The 22,154-nt window shown below is 40.5% G+C and overlaps 1 protein-coding gene across 2 annotated transcripts in view; it reads right to left on the reverse strand.

Moving 5' to 3' along the window:
• LOC126199370 (mast/stem cell growth factor receptor kita-like) overlaps nt 1–22,154 on the reverse strand; it is a 277,142-nt gene that overhangs the window by 219,004 nt on the left and 35,984 nt on the right. For both annotated transcript variants that reach the window (XM_049936274.1, XM_049936273.1), the window contains exon 3: nt 6,333–6,468. In XM_049936274.1, the coding sequence (XP_049792231.1) occupies nt 6,333–6,468 (136 nt within the window). The remainder of the gene's footprint in view (nt 1–6,332; nt 6,469–22,154) is intronic.

The following is a 22,154-nucleotide window of genomic DNA, read 5'->3' on the forward strand; positions in this document are numbered from 1 at the left end:
AGAATATATTGTAATGATAACTCTCACATGTGCAGTTCAGGAAAGCTGGTGGTGGAGGAATTCAGATAGCCTGGGTTGTGAAACAGCCATTAAAATCAAGCATGTTTATGACCAGCTGCATGTTGAGCCACAGGGTGGTGAGTAGCAACCTATCCTTTTCAAAATTGTTGATATTCCAAACCAGACTTTGCATTATTTGACCCTGCCTAATGCTGTGTCTTCCACCCCACAACCCTGTGAAGTTTTTCTCTGTCATCATCGCTAATACCTTCTCTACTCCCCCATAAAAACCTCTCATTCTCTGACACTCTAGCCACACTGTATCAACCACCTTGTCTGCGCATACCATGTGGCCGTCTATCTACATCTATACTCTGCAAACTACCGTGAGGTGCATGGCAGAGGCTATGACCCACTGTACCAATTATTAGGGTTTTTCGTGTTCCATATCATATGGAGCACAGGAAGAATGATTGTTTGAATGCCTACATCCATTCAGGGGGTTGTAGAGCAAGCATTTACAGCAATTCCTAAAACTTTGTCAACAGACTTTCTCGGGATAGTTTAGTCTATCTTCAAGAGTCTTACCATTCAGTTCCTTCAGTATCTCTGTGACACTCTCCCATAGATTAAACAAACCAGTGACCATTTGTGCTGTCCTGCTCTGCATAGGTTCAATATCCCCAGTCAGTTCCATCTGATGTGGGTCCCACACACTTGAGCAATATTCTAGAACCGGTCATACAAGTGATTTGTAAGCAGTCTCCAACATAGACTGTTTACACTTCCCCAGGATTCTACCAATAAACCGAATTCTACCACCTGCTTTACCTATGACTAAACCTATGTGGCCATTCATTTCATATCCCTACAAAGCATTACACCCAGGTATTTGTACAAGTTCGGTGATTCCAACAGTGCCTCATTGATGTTAAAGTCATACAATACTATGGTTCTTTTCTCTCTCTCTCTCTCTCAAGTTGCCAATTCTGCACCACTCTGAAATCTTATCAAGATGTGACTGAATATTTATACAGCTTCTTTCAGGTAGTACTTCATTGTAGATTATCATCTGCAAGCCTGAATTTACAATTAATATTTTCTCCAAAGTCATTAATATACAACATGAGCAGCAAGTGTCCCAACACATTTCCCTGGGGCACACCCAAAGTTACTTCTACAGCCGATGATGACTGTCCATCCAAGATAATATGCTGCGTCCTCCCCAGTAATAAGTCCTCAATCCAGTCACAAATTTCAGTTCATACTCCATATGATCGTAATTTTGACAACATGCATTGGTGTGGTACTGAGTCAAAAGCTTTTTGGAAATCAAGAAATCTGCATCTACCTAGATGCCTTGACCAAAGCTTTCAGTATATCACGTGAGAAAAGTGCGACTTGGGTTTTACATGATCGATGTTTTCGAAATCCACACTAGCTGGCATTGAGGTGATCACTCTATTCAGGATACCTCATTAAGTTTAAGTTCATAATATGTTCTAAAACCCTACAACAAATCAGTGTCAAGGATATTGGACAGTAGTTTTGTGGATCACTTCTACTACTCTTCTTGTAGACAGGTATGACCTGTGCCTTTCTCCAAGAACTGCACACAGTTTTTCTTTTGAGTTCTCATGTGGGGCTTCTCAAGCTCAAAATTCTTTCCACCAATAATTGACTTATTCTTATTGTTCCCATTTCCCACCTCATTCTTGCATACTTGCATATGTTATTTTCAACACGTACTTATGCACACGAACTTGTGAATCTTGATGTAACAATTCCCATCTCATCTGTTTTGATCCTATTTCCTCGTGTTTTTTGGGTATTTTTTGCATGTATTTTTAAGCATTTTCATGCACTGGTGCATATTTGTGCATATTTTTACGTATTAGTGTCTATATTCACGTATTCTTGCTTATTTTTTCGTGTCTGTAGGTATTTTAGCATCATTTTCTGTTATCTAGCACCTCATAAAACCTCCTAAAACCTTCATTTGCCCCTTTCTTACATCATTTCCCAGTTCCCCAATGCAATCCCTGCCACTATAGACCCCTGCTCCACTTTTCTGCACCAGTTCAGGAATGTATCCCTTTCCCTCATTAAAACCCAGTCCCACATCCTGTTGCTTCAATACTGCCTAAACAATAGACTCCTGACCAATGGGCTACCAATAAAAATTCCTTTCACGATGACTTTCACCTTTTCAGATGCCTCCAGTCCCTGTCCTTCACAATCCTGGTGCAGAAAAAACACATCTCCATGACACAGGCAACCTAGAACCAACTCTGCTCCAACGTACCATTACTGCCCAATCCCTACAGCATACATCACATCTCTGAAATCGAATTCCTTGTTCTCCAGCATCTGGAAGAGAATTCCAGACACCATGAACATATGTTATCCAACCTCCTGACATCCTGCTGCCACTTTCAGGCACCAGTATCGAAGCACTATCCTACCCATAGTGTTCCTCCTCTTTAACTACTCATAGCAACCAGACCCTGCGTAGCTGAACTTTTCAACTTGCCACATTCCCCAAAACTTCCTACAAACAATCCACCAACTCCAGAACTGAAACACTCTTGGTACATTGTTGTCAACCTTTCCACGAAAATCCTCAGCCTTACAGATGTTTCAGTTCTATCCAAAGGCCTCACCTTCAACACTACACAAGAGATTAACCACATTGTACTTGTGAACGACCTACTCTCCTTCTCCCAGTCTCTGCAATGGAAACACTTCTTTGTTGCTAATCCCTCCAAATCAGCAACAAAGAAGTGTTTCCATTGCAAAGACTGGGAGAAGGAGAGTACGTCTTTCACAAGTACAACATGGATGTACCTACATGTACAACCACCTAGTCTGGTCACAAACATCACCTATAACTTCAAACTACCTGTGAACTACCTGTGAACTATCTGTGAACTACCTGTGAAAGCAGTCATGTGATCTATAAGCTAAGCTGCTACCACTGTGCTGCATTGTATATGGGCATGACAACCAAAAAGTTGTCTCCCCACAAAAATGGCCACTGACAAACTGTGGCCAAAAACAAGTGGACAACCATGTTGCAGAGCATGCTGCCCAACAGGACATTCTTCATTTTAATGACTGCTTCACAGCCTGTGCCATATGGATCCTTCCCACCAACACAGCTTTTCAGAATTGAGCAGTGGGAACTCTCCCTACAATATACCCTATGTTCCTGTAATTCTCCTGGCCACAACCTTCATCAGTCATTGTCCTTACCCATCTAGCCCCTTCCCTGTCCCCATTCCAGCACTACACAAACCTCTATTCCACTAATGCACCCAGTCTTTTTACTTCTTTCGTTTTCCGCTCACCCCCACCTCTCCCTCTCCCCGTCTTCACCGCTCTCCATCTAACCTACCAACTACACCGATCTGCCCTACCTCTTCAATGTGCAGGGAGTCTCCATGCTCATACAGTGGAATACTGCAATATGACATGTACAACAGCACTTCTGTGATTGTATTCCAACAATTAATGTATTACCAAGAGTTGAAGTACATGGTAGTTGTGTCAGATTTGCAATCCTTCATGACAATGTCATGATTTATACCAACCAGAGATGTTAATTGTATTCTGTGGTGTAGTGGCGCATGTGCATGGTGATAAGTGAATCACAGCTATCAAGCAGCTATAATGCCAGCCACCATGGGCATTGTGTTTTGCATATGTTCTTGTGGTTTTCTATGTGTTGTTTATTCCTTGGAGAGTGAATTTTTTGTATGTTCACTGTTTTTAGTTCTGTTCTCTTACTGCTTACTGTCAACCAGTAGTTAGTTTCTTCTGACTCATGAGTATTTTTGCATTTTGGAACAATTTCATTATTGTGTTCCAAACCAGCTATTCATTGCTTTTAACAGTCTGTTGTACAACCTAGTTAAATAATCACAGTTATTCACCAACAAAGGATTCTTAATCCAGTGTAATCTCTCCCCTCAGAAGAAAAAGTTATTCAAAAGTCAATTCTTTTGAAGATATGTGAAAGAATAGACACCCACAGAATCAAAGATGTGAAATATATTATGTAAATTGAAGGTGGAGGAGGTGGAGGGGGGGGGGGGGGGGGGGAAGGAAAGGAAACTGTTGATGTCAGTTGCATCAGGACTTTATGTGGAATCATTGGCAACAAGTGGAAATGTGTGCTGGACCAGGATCTGAGCCCAGGATCTCCTGCTTACAAAGCAGTTGCACTAACTACTGCATCATCCAGACACAATGTTTATCAAAACTGTGTCGATTATCTTGGAATGCCTCCCAGTCAACCCACATTCCCGTATGACTCACATTCCTGTACTAAGATAGTCCACTCAATTACAATAAACACTGTGTCCGGATGGTGCATTGGTTAACTGCCTATTACGCAGGAGATCCTGGATTTACATTCTGGTCTGGAAACCATTTTCACTCATCACCATGGATTCTGCATAAAGTCCTGATGCAGATGACATCAATACTTCATTACCTTTCCCTTTCTTTCTCTCCCCTCCACCTTCAATTTACCTGTATGTATCACAGCTGCAGATTCCGTGTGGTGTCTGTTTTTTCAGACATGTCCAAAAGAACAGACATTACGCATTCATATAAATGTAACACTTACCAGCCCAAATGTTAGAGGCAGTACCCCAGTGAAATGGACTGACAAGATGTGCTTCACTTTCAAGATCATGAAGCAAAATATGGCAAACACAGCACTCCTGGTGCACCCAAAACTTGATAATCTCTTGGTGCTAGTGGTGGACGCAAGCCAAACAGCTACTGGTGCGACATTGCAACAATGTCACATGGTTTGTGGCAACTGCTTACATGCTCCTCGTGTGGATTGTCACTGTCACAAGAGAAGTGGAATACTATGACTTGAACTCCTGGCTGTGTATGAGCCAGTGCCTACTTCCAGCCACAGATAGAAACAAGAGAAATCACAATCCACACAGATCATGAACTGTTAATCTATACCTTCATATGAAACAGCAACAACTGCTCAACTCAATAATACAATCACCTTGTACTTACTATGGACATTAAATACATTTATGGCATTAACAATGTAGTGGCTGACTGTCTCTTGCATGTCAGCAGTGTATCGAGGCCTACAGATTTTTTGAAACTCACAAAGACTCAACAGGAGGACCAAGAGCTCCAGACTTTTCATCAAGAATGCTACTTCAGCTGAACTCAACAGCATGATGCACAGGTGTGTGCTCTTACCTGTGCCCCTCTGAACGCAGTGCTCAGTAGCGATGCTGCACCTGCTGATGCATTCTGCATTGCGACAGCTTGGAAGGGGAGATTGGAGTGCAGATCACAAGCTATGCTTACCTGAACAGGCAGACACAGGAGAGTAGCTGATGTTATTGCACCTACAGTACCTTTCTCACTCGCCATTGCTCATCATAACAAAAATACTGGTACACAAGCGCAACTATGACTAACAGATAGTTTATTATATATGTCATTATTTTGGCTTTAAACAAAAAGAGAGATATTTAAGAGATTCAAAAGAGAGAACAAAAAGTAATCAGGAAATTTAAAATCCAAATTATACTGAAGACGGAATGTACAGACAACGAGAAAACAAAGAAACTGAAAAGTATGCCAACATATATTCAGATATGAAAAAATTCAGCCTAAATTTTTATAGACATTCTAAAAGAATGGAACAAATAAGATTTACCAGGCAGGTTGTGGAATACTATGAAACTCAAAGCAACAAAAAATTGTAAAAATAAAATGGATGGGTGCAGTAAAAGAAGATCCAATGACTGCATGAATAACACAACATAGTGTACCACACAGGAAAATATTTAGGCAGAGAATTCGTGATTGGATGGTTGGGCCAGGCAGAAATATCCAACAAGATGGGTACACCTTGTTCTGACAAGTGGAAAAAACCGCATTCCAAGAGAATGACAGTCTTACAGACGCATAGGAGAGCTAAAACAAATTCTGAAAATGTATCACACTGTACATTGCATAGTCCAGTAGGGCTCCAACATGAATAATTATAATAATATATCATTATTAAAGTTGTAACAACTATAAGTGACAAATAAGTCAGGCCTACTGTAAATCACTGATGTTTTTTAAATATTATTAATGCATTCTAAAATGAAAGAAGTGAACAGTGAAGGAGAGAGTCATGGCACAATTTACTAAAAAAATATTTACTTAGCCATCAATCTAAGTCACAATACGGCTTGTTAACTCAATACCGTTGACATATTGTAGCATGTGCACTGCCATGCATTACACAATAGTTTGTACAAAATTTATGACCAATAATTATTTAGTATCATTACCTTTCACATAAATATATACTTGATTTTTTATTTTATTGTAGTTATTTTCTGTGTAGCATATGTAATACCCAACATCTAGATAATTAGCTTGATATCTCTTCAGAATTGTCTTGTGGTGTTCATTGGTTACATTCACCTGAAACAAAAGTGCCTTGCTTCAATTAAAAGTAACAAAGTAAGTGATTAAGTGATGACATCAATGGAATATCAGTCTCCAAATTGCACTGTCATAATTTTGCCTCCAGTAATTTTTCCCCCCCTATAATGATTCACAGTGTAGCAGACATTAAACCTACCTATTACCGTAAATAGTTTCCAAATTAAAATAGCATAATTTTGTCTTTGACAAGTCTGAGGATATTTCTAAACATATAATACATGTTTCAAAGACTTGTAGCTATAAACAGGCTTTTGGAACAGGAGTCGTAATTCAGAAATTACAATTTCATTCCTACAAGAACAAATGTAAAATTATGTATTCAAACTCAGGTAAATACAAATTTTTTACTGATCTTTGAACATTTTACATGCAACTGATATCATTTAACAAAACAACTAGGCAAATATGTGTAAGTACAATAAATTTCAAGTTGGAATATCAACAATACACAAAAATAAAGATAGACGTAAACAATCAGGGGCGATTCTAGAAGTTGGTCAAGGAGGGGGGGGGGGGCTAATAGGGGGAGAGGGGGGGGGAATTGGGGGAATGGAATATTGCTTAACAAAAGTAGAGTTGGGGGTCCTTCACTGACAAATTGTTAAAATTTGGTTTTGCTTAAAGTAGTTTTTGGTAACTGTTTTGAAGTTCAGTGTAAAAAATGTGTATTAATAAATAATAAGACACCCATTTTAAATTAAATTATATTAATTGGTTGAGAAAGTAAGCTATTTGAGGATCTTATTCTTTTGTTAAAATGTGTTTGAAATACATTGCAACCTATATTGCTACATAATCATTAAAAATGATTGAATCTGTTGGAGTAATATATTCACTGATTTCTGAAGTAATTTTATCCAGTGTAATATGATACTCCATTGGTGGACAGGGGGGGGCGGCTATAGCCCCCTTAACCCCCCACTTGCCACTGCCCCTGTAAACAATGGAAAATCCAGAATGAAATATAACAATATTACAAAAAGGAAAGTTGCTACTCAGCATATAGCAGACAGGCACAACAACAAGACTGTCACAAATTAAGCATTCGGCCAGTAAGGCCTTCAACAAAAATAGATGACACACACACATAAACACAACTCACACACACGGCTACAGTCTTAGGCACCTGAAACCACACTGTGAGCAGCAGCACCAGTGGATGATGGGGGATGTCACTGGGTGGGGGTAAGGAGGAGACTGGGTCAGAGAGGGGGAGGGATAGAAGGGTAGGGGTGGCAGACAGTCAAGTGCTGCAGGTTAGACAGAGGGCAGGCATGAGGTGGGGAGGGGGAGGGGGGGAGGATGGTACCGAAAGAGGAGAGAAGTGAAAAGACTGGGTGCGATGGTGGAATGAGGGCTGTGTAGTGCTGGACAGGGAACAGAGAAAGGATTGGATGGGTGAGGACAGTGACTAATGAAGGTTGAGGTCAGGAGGGTTATGGGAAAGGAGGATATATTGCAGGGGAAGTTCCCACCTGCGCAATTCTGAACAGCTGGTGTTGGTTGAAGGATTCATTTGGCACCGGCTGTGAAGCAGTCATTGAAATGAAGGATGTCATGTTTGGCAGTGTGATCAGCAAAATGTTTGGCTGAGTGATCAGCAAAAGGGTGGCTCACTTGTTTCTTGGCTACAGTTTGTCGGTGGCCATTCAGGCAGACAGACCAATTGTTGGTTGTCATGCCCCCTTAGAATGCAGCACAGTGGTTGCAGCTTACCTTGTAGACCACATGACTGGTTTCACAGGTAACCATACCTCTGATGGGATAGGTGATGTTTGTGACCGGGCTGGAGTAGATTGTGGTGGGAAGATGTACAGGACAGGTCTTGCATCTAGGTCTATTATAGGGGTATGAGCCATGAGGTTGTGTAGGGCTGACAAGTATATTGTGTAGGTTCAGTGGATGGCAGAATACCATTGTGGGAGGGATGGTTAGGTTACTGGGGAGGATATTTCTCATCTCAGGGTACAATGAAAGGTAGCCAAAAACCTGGTGGAGAATGTTATTCATGCGCCAGTCCTGGTGTAACTCCCTCTCATGTGAAAGGTAAATTGTTATAATTTTACTGAGATGTGATTATTTGCGAGAGGAGTCACTATTTCAACCTGAACCCAGTTATCGTATAGAGATCTGTGTTGAAAAGTTCCTTTCAGGGTCAAAAAGTAATCTTGATGAAATGCTTTTATAATTATAATAATAATAATTATTATTATTATTATTATTATTATTATTATTCATTTAATTACTGCCTTGATTGAATTATTATTGCTATTACTGTTTCAAGGAATTAGTTCTTTAGTATTCAGTCTCTCTAAGAAAAGAGTTTAGGTCTTTGAAATGAATAAATAACCAAACAGATCTCAGAAGACAACATTCATGTTCAGGGGATTGTGCATGGTGGACTAGAGATCTGCTGTTATTTGTTATTTATTGAGCATCCATTTTATCATATACAATGATATAGGAGTTGTCATGTTACATTATATGAGTTTGTAATTATACAGTAAATTAATAACATAGGCCTACGGTGGTAAAACATATATATCTCGTGCAGCATATAGTAGAGAATAACAAAACAAACAATAATTAATTATTTATAGTGCATACTATTTTCATACATTTGCTGCATGATGACTGTATGCTGTCCTCGATGTCTCTGCCAGTCATTGAACTGCGTGCTGAATCAGCAGGAATTGTAGTCTACATTAACTACGGACCAATTGTCCTTTCTATGGAAGACAGTTCATCGAAGTGGATTTGTTTAAAAGTCTTTAAATTAATGACTGTATAGAGTTTGGAGGTTCGAGCTTCCATAATCCAAAAAAATGTCTCATAGGCATGCACAAATATTTGAAAATGTGAAACCATAAGACGGAGAATAATTTACACAATACACAACTTGTTTACGCGGCCGAGAAATTGATTTATTGGCTTATTATTCTTGCATAAAATCAGAAAATACCTTTCAATTAAAGATGCAATAATGCCTTCTCTCTTAAGCCATAATACATTTGTCCATACTCATTAAGATCAGAAGCTGGACTATATCTTTTTACAATAGTTAACATCAAAAAAAGCTCTCTTTGTTCAAGGGATAGAGAGAGCATCAGTGATAATGCTGTTTTCTCACAGTTAGTTGCGTGCAAGTATGCTTCAAATAATATCTTTTTCAGCCACATATCTTTTACTGTCACATGACATGAACCACTACACTGGGTGGTACAGAGTTACGAGGGGAATGCTTCCCTGCGGCCAGATGGTCAGACTTTGCAAGGTGGGAGGAGACTGGAAAGTCCGGTCACAAACATCACTTATCCCATCGAAGACAGGGCTACCTGTGAAACCAGTAGTGACCTCCAGGCTAAGCTGCTACCACTGTGCTGCATTCTATGTGGTCAACCAACAAGCTGTTTGTCTGCATGAATGGCCACTGACAAACTGTGGCCAAAAAACAAGTGTACCACCCTGTTGCTGAGCATGCTGCCAAACATGACAGCCTTCACTACAATGACTGCTTCACAACCTGTGCCCCATGGATCCTTCCCACCAATACCAGCTTTTCTGAATTGTGCAGGTGGGAAGTTTCCCTGCAATCCATCCTATGTTCCCGTAGCCCTCCTGGCCTCAATCTTCGTTAATCACTGTCATCACCCATCCAACCCCTTCCCTGTTCCCTTTCCAGCACTACACAGCTCTCATTCCACCATCACAGCCAGTCTTTTTACTTCTCTCCTATTCTGCTACCCCGTCCCCTTCTCGCACCTTGCCCGCCTTCTGTCTAACCTGCAGCACTTCACTGTCCGCCACCCATACCCTACTACCCCTCCCCCTCCCATCCCAGGCTTCTCCTTACCCCCACCCAGTCCTGCTTGCTTGCAGTGTGGTTTCAGTTACCTGAGACTGCAGTCATGTGTGTGAGTTGCATTTGTGTGTGTGTGTGTGTGTGTGTGTGTGTGTGTGTGTGTGATCTAATTTTGGCCGAAAGCTTAATTTGTGAGAATCTTTTTGTTGTGCCTATCTGCGACTCAGAATCTCCACTGTATGGTGAGTACCAACTTCCTTTTCATAAAAAATATAGACTGCTAGTCACCGTAAAGATGACATATTGAATTGCTGAAGGGCACAACAAAAAGACATTCTGGTCTGAGCTTCTGGAGATGGCTGTGTGCACGAGCTGTGCTTGCTTGTGTGAACGAATGTTGTGTGTCTCCTTTTCTGAAAAAAGGTTTGGTCAAAACCTAAATGCGTAACAGTCTTTTTGTTGTACCTGTCTGCAACTCAGTGTCTGTCTTTATGGTGCATAGCTATCTATCTCTTTCATTACATTGTTTGAAGTACAAGAAAGTAAGGTAACATAGATACACTGCATGATTAGGTAAATGACAATAACAATGATTGAAAACAATGGAAAATCCAGGATGAATAATAGCAATATGGAAAGTATACACTGATATTCACCACATAGAGGTAGTGTTGAGTCACAGACAGACACAATGAAAAAGAATACTAGACAATTCAGCCAACACACTAAGCCCTTCATCAGACACAGAAAACTCTCACACATTCACATAAGCATAACTCACACACACATGTCTACTGTTGCCCCTGGGTGCTAAGGCTTTACTGCAGTTGCAACTGCATCTGAGGTAAGCAGCATTCTTTATGGAGTTGGTAACTGGGTTGCCAAAGACGTGTGGTGTAGAGAGGGGAGAGATAGTGGGATACAAGTTGTCATTGGTGCTGGTGCTGCCTTTGGGAGTATGCAGAGACGTAGTGGGGACAGGTCTGCTTATTTCAGCACTTGGTGGCTGTGGGGAAGGAGTGGGGGAAGAAAGGGGGGGGGGTGAGAAAATGGGAAAGCACCATGTAGGTGTGTTGGTGGGATAGAGGCATATGTAGGACTGCAGTGGGAGCAGGGACTAGGACAGGCAAGTGGAGGACAGTGTCTGATATGCAGCGGGATATGAATGCATCCCCCCTTTTCTTTCCCTCCTATTAGAGTTGCCAAGCAGTGTCCTGCAATGACATATAGAAAATATTATGAAAGATGTAAGTTGCCAACTGCAGCTGTAACACAAACCTTTGCTAGTCCCTGTCCTCCATCTGCCTATCCCCTTCTCTGCTCTCACTCCAGCACTACACACAACTTCTGCCATATCATCACACCTACATAGTCCTTTCCCCTTCACTTTAATTCTCCTCCCCCTTTTCACACACACTCCCCCCCCCCCTAAAATTGCTGCTTCCCTTAGAAGCAGGTTACTCCTTGCCACCTCTATGTGGTGACGGGGTGGGGGCTGGCATGAGGTTGTTGTTAATAACAATAAATTATTAGCTGATAAAAGCACTTACAAGACAAATGCAGTGCATTATTAGTTGGATGATAAAGCCAATAAATAGTTAAATACATCTCAATAAGTAGGCTTACACAACAGTAATAAAATTTATATACTGCATGAATTACAGTTATATAACAAAGTCTCTTTTTTATTTATATTTCTTTTGCACAAAAAGCATAGGTCATTTGTCACACATTCTTCAAATTCTTCAACATTGTAAAATCTTTACTTTTCATCTATTTTGTAATGCTGGTTTTAAATGTATGTATTGGTGCTATGTAGGTGCTATCTGGCTATTTATTGGAGGAGACACGACCAAGACTTTTGTCACTGTTATGAATCTCTGTGAGCATTGCATACGGAATATTAATTTTTGCCCACATCTCATTTTATGCTCATACGTTGATCTGCTTATGTCATACTTACTTAGGTTTTCTATGAGACAGTCAAGGCAATTATTGATGTACAGGCCATATACTGGCACTATAAAGTTATTTGAGATAATCTTTAAATGATTCATATGGCCTAAGACTTATGATTCACATTCTAGCTTTGTTTTGCCACTTAAACACTAATTTCAAGCCCAAATAATTACCCCATATTAGCATTCCATAGCTCAGGTGACAGTGTAACAATGCAAAATATGAGATTTACTGTCAAAGCTCCTCTGTTCATATGACAGAAAGATTACACATGCTAGCCAGTTACATAATTTTCCCATATGGGTATCCCAACTGAGTTTTTGGTCTATGTGAAATTTTAAAAATGTGGCTATTTTATTGCCATGGCATTCAGACTGAATACACTGAGATGACAAAAGTCACAGATCAGTGATAAGCACATATACAGATGGTGGCAATATTGTGTATAAAAGGGCAGTGAATTGGGGGAGCTGTCATCTGTATTCAGTTGATTCATTTCAAAAGGTTTCCAACATGATTACAGCCACGTGACAGGAATTAACAGACTCTGAATGCGGATTGGTAGTTAGAGAAAGATGCATGGGACACTCCATTTTGGAAATTGTTAAGGAATTCAATATTCTGAGATCCACAGCGTCATGACTGTGACAAGAATACCAAATTTCAGGCCTTACCTCTCACCATGGACAACAGACAATGACCGGAAGCAGTGGCTTTTGTATAGGGTTGTCAGTGCTAACAGATAATCAACAGTGTGAGAGAATATGCATTAAGACAGTGTGGTAAAATTTCGCATTAATGGCCTATGGGAGCAGATGACCGACGCTAGTGCCTTTGCTAAAAGCACGACATCGTCTAAAGCACCTCTCCTGGACTTGTGACCATATCAGTTGCATTCTAGATGACTGGAAAACTGTGGCCTGTTTAGATAAGCCCCAATTTCAGTTGGTAGGAGCTGACAGTAGCGTTCAAATGTGGCGCATACCCCACAAAGCCATGGACCCAAGTGACAACAAGGCACTATGCATGCTGGTGGTGGCCCCATAATGGTGTGAGCTGTGTTTAAAAGAAATGGATTGGGTCCACTGGTCAAACTGATCAATCATTGACTGGAAATGGTTATGTTCATCTACTTGGAGACCATTAGCAGCCATTCAGGGGCTTCATTTTCCCAAACAACAATGGAATTTTTATGGACGACAATACACCATGTCATTGGGCCACAATTGTTCATGTTTGGTTTGAAGGAAATTCTGGACAATTCAAGCAAATGATTTGGCCACCCAAATTACACAACATTAATCCCATCGAACATTTATGGGAGATAATCAGGAGGTCAGTTTGTAAACAAAATCCTGCACTGGCAGCACTTTCACAATTATGGAAGGCTATAGAGGCAGCATGGCTCAATATTTCTGCAGAGGACTTCCAAAGACTTGTTGAGCCCATGCCACATTGAGTCACTGGACTGCAATGAGCAAAAGGAGATTCAACACATTATTAGGAGGTATCCCATGATTTTTGTCACCTCATCTGCATCTACATTTATACTATGCAAACCAACATGAGGTGCATGGGAGAGGGTACATCTCACTTTCTCATTTATTAGGGTTTCTTCTCATTACATTAATGTGTATAGTTTCTTCGGTTCAACTGTCATTTTTCTGTAGGACAGAAGTTATGCAACAAATAACACAGAGGAATTGATGAAACTGTTGTTCAATGAACTCTAAGGTGTTAACTGATGAACCCACTGACACAGAAGCCATACAATGTTCCTGCATTATGATTAGGTATTTTGATAAAGGCTCAGACTGAATAATGAGCATGTTTTGGCAGCTGAGCAGTATTTCTGCACCTGGACAGAATGAGAGAGCTGAGGAAGTTGCTGTGAGTAAAATTTTGTTTCATTGTACAATCAATTACCTACTACAGTGTAAAACTATTGGTTTTGCAGCTGATTGGTACAATGTCATGATGGGGTCAAAAACTTCTTTAATGACTTATTTTAATGATATCTACCCAGGTACAGGGATGATAAAATGTGTATGCAAATCATTTAATCTATAAGTCTGTAAAGCATCAAAATTTCTCTGACAACATTGTGAAGGTCTGGCACACAACATTTAAGTCTATTTTAGTACTAGTGCAAAAAGACAGAAAAAATTACACAAATTTCAATCATTTTTAAGCTGTCTAATTACAAAATCCATCTAAGGTAGTATGATTAGTGTCACATGCAATGTAACAAGAACTGTCAAACAGTGGTAAGCTTTAAAATTATACTTTGATCTAAGGCATATAGAGGAAAAGAAATCTGTACTTCTTCAAGCTGTCCATTAGAAAATCTCTTACTTTTTTTCTAATGTGGATATTACTCAAAGACATAGTTATTAATCAGCTCTGGTAACTCAACTGTGTCAGAAAATGTCAGCTTCATAAAGGTCTACTGTTTTATCATGTGGACAGAATGTACATAAAGAAAAGTAACCTATCTGCTACTGCTGTGAGTTAAATTTACTACATATACAACAGCATATTTAGATATGTAAGAGGTCAGATCAGTTACGGACCCAGTACTTACCAAACAGAAAGTGATCCTGAAGGACTTCCATACTTAGCTGCAGACATTTTACATAGCCTAAATATCTTGTTCTGAGTAGAAGTATTATAACTTTGATGGCACATCACTACATTACTTTCTCTCCTTGTGCCTCACAACAATGCCTGATATGCAGAGGTATACAAATGCAACCCCCTCTCCCCCCTTTCTTTCTCTCCTGTCACTGTTGCCAAGTAGTGTCTTGCAATGATATACAGAAAACAAGATGAAAAATGTGTAAGTTACCTCTTTCAGCTCTAACACAGGAACTTAAAAACACAATAATGCAGTATATTTCAGAGACAAAAAAACGTTCAGGAATGAGAAAGATTTACTATTTTAAAAACTTTCCAGAGCTTGCTCTTTGTGCATTAAGTCTAACACACTTGAGTGGTGACATTGAGCACATGACCAGTGAAATTAATTTAATAAAAGTGAAGCACAGATATAGACTACATACAGCCATGATAAACATGTGTGTGTGTGTGTGTGTGTGTGTGTGTGTGTGCGGACATGCTAGCATCCCAGTCTGTAATGAGGCAACATGTGACAGCTTTATTCCAATCATGTAAATGCTAAGCAGCATGATGAAAGATGTCCCATGCTGTATTATGTGCTGCTACATGATACCAATACAAGATAACTGCATTCTTTCTCACCAATGTGAAGTATTAGTCTCTAGACACTACATCTACATACATATTTCTTCTTCTGTGAATGTTGTCCTTTATACACACATCAAAACAGTTTTGCATCACCTCGGTTCCAAGAGTTCCAGAACCTGTACAGAAAATTGGAATAGAAATCAACATAAACATCATCTCTGCCTTTTTATTACTCATGAAAACCACACATTGCATGTTGTACCACCATACAGCAAGACCTTCAGAGGTGGTGATCCAGATTGCTGTACACACTGGTACCACTAATACTCAGTAGCACATCGCCTTGCATTGATGCATACCAATATTTGTCATGGCATACTATGTAAAAGTTCATCAAGGTACTGTGGTCCAGATTGTCCCACTCCACAATGGTGATTCGGCGTAGATCCCTTAGAGAGGTTGGTGGGTCACGTCGTCCATAAACAGCCCTTTTCAATCTAACCCAGACATTTTCGACAGGGTTCATGTCTGGAGAACATGCTGGCCACTCTAGTCGAGCGGTATTTTATCCTTAAGGAAGTCATTCACAAGATGTGCATGATGGGGGTAGAATTGGTGTCCATGAAGACGAATGCCCCGCCAATATGCTGTCGATATGGTTGCACTATTGGTCGGCGGATGGCATTCATGTATCAAACAGCTGTTATGGCACCTTCCATGACCACCGGCAGCGTACATCAACCCAACATAATGCCACCCCAAAACAGCAGGGAACCTCCACCTCGCTGCACTCGCTGGATAGTGTGTTTAAGGCGTTCAGCCTGATAAGGTTGCTTCCAAACACGTCTCTGACAATTGTTTGGTTGAAGGCATATGGGACACTCATCAGTGAAGAGATTGTGATGCCAACATTCTGAAAATTACCTCGAGCAATTAAACAGAGAACCGACTCGTGGAGATAACATCTTGGACCTATTGATAACAAACAGACCCGAGCTTTTTGACTCTGTAAGCACAGAACAGGGAATCAGTGATCATAAGGCCGTTGCAGCATCCCTGAATATGGAAGTAAATAGGATTATAAAAAAAGGGAGGAAGGTTTATCTGTTTAGCAAGAGTAATAGGAGGCAGATTTCAGACTACCTAACAGATCAAAACGAAAATTTCTGTTCCGACACTGACAATGTTGAGTGTTCATGGAAAAAGTTCAAGGCAATCGTAAAATGCGTTTTAGACAGGTACGTGCCGAGTAAAACTGTGAGGGATGGGAAAAACCCACCGAGGTTCAACAACAAAGTTACCGTGGTTCAACAACAAAGTTAGAAAACTACTATGAAAGCAAAGAGAGCTTCACTGCAAGTTTAAACACAGCCAAAACCTCTCAGACAAACAGAAGCTAAACAATGTCAAAGTTAGTGTAAGAAGGGCTATGCGTGAAGCGTTCAGTGAATTCAAATGTAAAATACTTTGTACTGACTTGACAGAAAATCCTAGGAAGTTCTGGTCTTACATTAAATCAGTAAGTGGATTGAAACAGCATATCCAGACACTCTGGGATGATGATGGCATTGAAACAGACGATGACACACATAAAGCTGAAATACTAAACACCGTTTTCCAAAGCTGTTTCACAGAGGAAGACCGCACTGCAGTTCCTTCTCTAAATCACCGCATGAACGAAAAAATAGCTGACATCAAAATAAGTGTCCAAGGAATAGAAAAGCAACTGAAGTCACTCAACAGAGGAAAGTCCCCTGGACCTGATGGGATACCAATTTGATTCTACACAGAGTACACGAAAGAACTTGCCCCCCTTCTAACAGCCATGTACCGCAAGTCTTTAGAGGAATGAAAGGTTCCAAATGATTGGAAAAGAGCACAGGTAGTCCCAGTTTTCAAGAAGGGTCATCGAGCAGATGCGCAAAACTATAGACCTATATCTCTGACATCGATCTGATGTACAGGTAGTCCCAGTTTTCAAGAAGGGTCGTCGAGCAGATGTGCAAAACTATAGGCCTATATCTCTGACATCGATCTGTTGTAGAATTTTAGAACATGTTTTTTGCTCTTGTATCATGTCATTTCTGGAAACCCAGAATCTACTGTGTCGGAATCAACATGGATTCAAGAAACAGCGATCGTGTGAGACCCAACTCACTTTATTTCTTCATGAGACCCAGAAAATATTAGATACAGGCTCCTAGGTAGATGCCATTTTCCTTGACTTCCGGAAGGTGTTCGATACAGTTCTGCACTGTCGCCTGATAAACAAAGCAAGAGCTTATGGAATGTCAGACCAGCTGTGTGGCAGGATTGAAGAGTTTTTAGCAAACGGAACACAGTATGTTGTTCTCAATGGAGAGACGTCTATGTTAAAGTAACCTCTGGCATGCCACAGGGGAGTGTTATGGGACCATTGCTTTTCACGATATATATAAATGACCTAGTAGATAGTGTCGGAAGTTCCATGCGGCTTTTCATGGATGATGCTGTAGTATACAGAGAAGTTGCAGCATTAGAAAATTGCAGCAAAATGCAGGAAGATCTGCAGTGGATACGCACTTGGTGCAGGGAGTGGCAACTGACCCTTAACATAGACAAATGTAATGTATTGCGAATACATAGAAAGAAGGATCCTTTATTGTATGATTATATGATAGCAGAACAAACACTGGTAGCAGTTACTTCTGTAAAATATCTGGGAGTATGAGTACGGAACAATTTGAAGTGGAATGATCATATAAAATTAATTGTTGGTAAGGTGGGTGCCAGGTTGAGATTCATTGGGAGAGTCCTTAAAAATGTAGTCCATCAACAAAGGAGGTGGCTTGCACAACACTCGTTCGACCTATACTTGAGTACTGCTCATCAGTGTGCGATCCGTACCAGGTCAGGTTGACGGAGGAGATAGAGAAGATCCAAAGAAGAGCGGAATGTTTCGTCACAGGGTTATTTGGTAAGCATTATAGCGTTACGGAGATGTTTAGCAAACTCAAGTGGCAGACTCTGCAAGAGAGGCGCTCTGCATCGCGGTGTAGCTTGCTGTCCAGGTTTTGAGAGGGTACGTTTCTGGAAGAGGTATTGAATATATTGCTTCCCCCTACTTATACCTCCCGAGGAGATCACAAATGTAAAATTAGAGAGATTCGAGCATGCGTAGAGGCTTTCCCGCAGTCATTCTTCCCGAGAACCATACGCGACTGGAACAGGAAAGGGAGGTGATGACAGTGGCACGTAAAGTGTCCTCCGCCACACACCATTGGGTGGCTTGCGGAATATAAATGTAGATGTAGATGTTGTTGTGCCCTTCTGTATCATGCTGCATGGTGTTCTGGTTGCAAAGTTGGACCTCGCCATGGACATCTAAAGTAAAGTTGCGCATCTTGCAGCCTATTGCACACAATTTGAGTAGTAACACGACATCCTGTGGCTGCACGAAAATCATTATTCAAGATGGTGGCCTTGCTGTCAGGGTTCCTCTGAGCCGTAATCCATAGGTAGAGGTCATCCACTGCAGTAATAGCCCTTGGGCAGCCTGAGCGAGGCATGTCATCAACAGTTCCTGTCTCTCTGTATCTCCTCCATGTCCAAACAACATCACTTTGGTTCACTCCGAGACGCCTGGACACTTCCATTGTTGAGAGCCCTTCCTGGCACAAAGTAACAATGTGGATGCGATTGAACTGCAGTATTGACCATCTAGGCATGGCTGCACTACAGACAACACGAGCTGTATACCTCCTCCCTGGTGGAATGACTGGAATTGATTGGCTGTCGGACCCCCTCTGTCTAATAGGTGCTGCTCATGCATGGTTGTTTACATCGTTGGGTAGGTTTAGTCAAAGGGGACTGTGTCTGTGATACAATACCCACAGTCAACATCTATCTTCAGGAGTTCTGGGATCCGAGGTGATACGAAATTTTTTTTTTATGTGTGTATATAGCTACATATTCTTAAATTTGTCTCAGTAACAAAAGTTGGCCACTCATCCTCCATAAAACTGACCTCATGAGTTTGTTCCATTTTATATTGCTTAGAAACATTATACCTAGATACCGGGTGTCCAGGAAGTAAGGATTAATTTGAATTTTGTGACATTTTCTCATACGATGGTTAGCAGCTGTGGTTTTTTCATGTTTGTTATCTGTGATCCTTCCCATCAGTAGCCTGACAGCTTTTATGGTTAGCAGCTGTTGTTTTTTCATGTTTGTTATCTGTGATCCTTCCCATCAGTAGCCTGACGCTTTATTGTTGTGAACATTTTTTTAATGTTTATTTTTGTCATGGGGCAGATGACAATTAAGCAGCATATCCAAGTGATATGTAGTTGTTGCAAAACCAGTGAAAGTCTCACAGCAACCATTTGTGAATTGCGTGTGACACTCGGATGTAATGCTGCTCCAACCAAATCATCCATTTGGAAGTTGATCCAGAAGTTTGAGACCACCAGTTTTGTTTCAAAAGTTAAGAAAACATTGCTGTTCAAACACAATGTCATGAATGACAAAGTGGCCGTAAGCCCCAGAAAATCAGTTCACCAATGAGCTCAACAATTGAATTTATCACCAAGTTCACTGTATGAAATCTTTTCAAAAGATCCAAAAATGCATGCGTACAAGGTTCAACTTACACAAGAGCTGAAGCCTGCAGACTATGGAAAGAGACATCGATTTGCTCAATGGGTCTCGGCTTGACAGGCGGAGAACAAGAACTTCACAAAAAGAACAATTTTCTCAGGTGAGGTGCACTTCCACATCAGTGGGTACATCAATAATCAGAACTGCAGAATTTGGGGTACCAAAAACCTGTGAGTGACTGTGGGAGATGAGATGCATCCTCAACACATGACTGTGTAGTGTGAGTTCTGGGCGGGGGAGTGATCAACCCGTACTTTTTTAAAAATGAGGGAGCTGCCGTCAGTTTGGTCAGCAACTGTTACCAAAACATGCTCTGTGATTAGTTTTTACCCTCTTATTGTGAAAATGATGATTTTTGTTTTCAACAATATGGTTCCTCACACATCACACATCCTGTGAAATGATAGTTCTACTGAATGACAAGTTCCCTCAAAAAATTATCTCTTCACGTGGCAGCCAGGAATGGCCTACCAGATCAAGCAATCTTACGCCTTGTGACTTTTTTCTGCGGGGATTTGTGAAATCAAAAGTGTACATGAACAAACCACAAACAATACACCAACTGAAGGAAGAAATTAAAAGAGTTATTAATGGTGTCCCATCAGGTGTTTCTGAACGCATCATCGAGAACTTCAACGAATGCAATGCTCACAGCCACATGGCCCCGGGTATTCATATAGAGGATGTAATTTTTCATACATAAACAGGAGAAGTTATTTATTGTAAAAAATGCATTTTCAATACATTTTGTATTTTCTATAGCACTTTGATATTCATACCTACCTCCTGGACACTCTCTACTTCACTGAGGTGACTGTGTCAAGCAGCACACTGTTAATGCTGCATTTAAGTATCACAGGACTGTTTTTCCTACTCTCTTACATTAACTTATATTTTCCACATTTGGAGTAATTTGCCTTTCGTTACACCAAATAGAAATTCTACAGTCACAGATTGCTGCTCACCCTATCTGTCAAATCATTCATGTGTATGGAGAACAAGAGCAGTCCTATCAAACTTTTCTTGTGCACTCCTAACTTTTATCTCTGATGAACACTCATTGTTGAGGACAATTTAATGGGTTCTATTACTCAGAAAGTCTTACAGTTTTGATAACTGAACTGAGGCAAGTAAAAATAATAACACCGCTGTATGCATAATGAATCACTAGTAGACACTATGTTTTGTTGTTCTAGACTTAATGGCACATCACATCATGGTCATTATCCCTGAAATTTTAATCTTTGTTCCACGCATTTTTACTGGTCATTCTACAGAGTGTCCCACATAAAACTGCTATACCTCATGCCCCAGATTCAAGTAACAATGAACTAACTAAAAAGAATAGATACTAGTAATGTCAAAAAACATGTAGTTACATGTCTATAGGAAATGTTGGAAGTAGTGGCCATGAGCTCCCAGGCATCACTGATTTCGTGTGATGATGTACCCCACAACATGCTGTAATTCTGCAGGCATGGTATTTTTAATTTCTCTAGTAATGTTCCATTTAAGATTGTCTACTGCACTAGGATTCTCAGCATTCAATTTGCTTTTTAGTGTACCCCATAAATTAAAATCACATTATGATAAGTCTGGTGACTTTGAGGGCCAGAGGTCTCCACTGACTAGTCTGTCTTCAGGAAACACATTGGTGAAGTGGGCCATATTTTGGATGGATGTGCAAGCAGTTGCTCCATCTTATTGGAGCACTGCAGATAGCTTCTCTGCATCTGTTAACTGTGTGTATATACATTCATAGTTCTAAAAACAAAGATGATGTGACTTACCGAACGAAAGCGCTGGCAGGTCGATAGACACACAAACAAACACAAACACACACACAAAATTCAAGCTTTCGCAGCAAACTGTTGCCTCATCAGGAAAGAGGGAAGGAAAGGGAAAGACGAAAGGATGTGGGTTTTAAGGGAGAGGGTAAGGAGTCATTCCAATCCCAGGAGCGGAAAGACTTACCTTATATTGATACATTCATAGTTCTCTAGATATCTAGCATGGTTTAAGGTGTAATTAAAAAATATGGGGCCAATAAACTAGC

This window comes from Schistocerca nitens, chromosome 8 (genome assembly GCF_023898315.1).
Source record: "Schistocerca nitens isolate TAMUIC-IGC-003100 chromosome 8, iqSchNite1.1, whole genome shotgun sequence".
Taxonomy (NCBI): Eukaryota; Metazoa; Arthropoda; class Insecta; order Orthoptera; family Acrididae; genus Schistocerca; species Schistocerca nitens.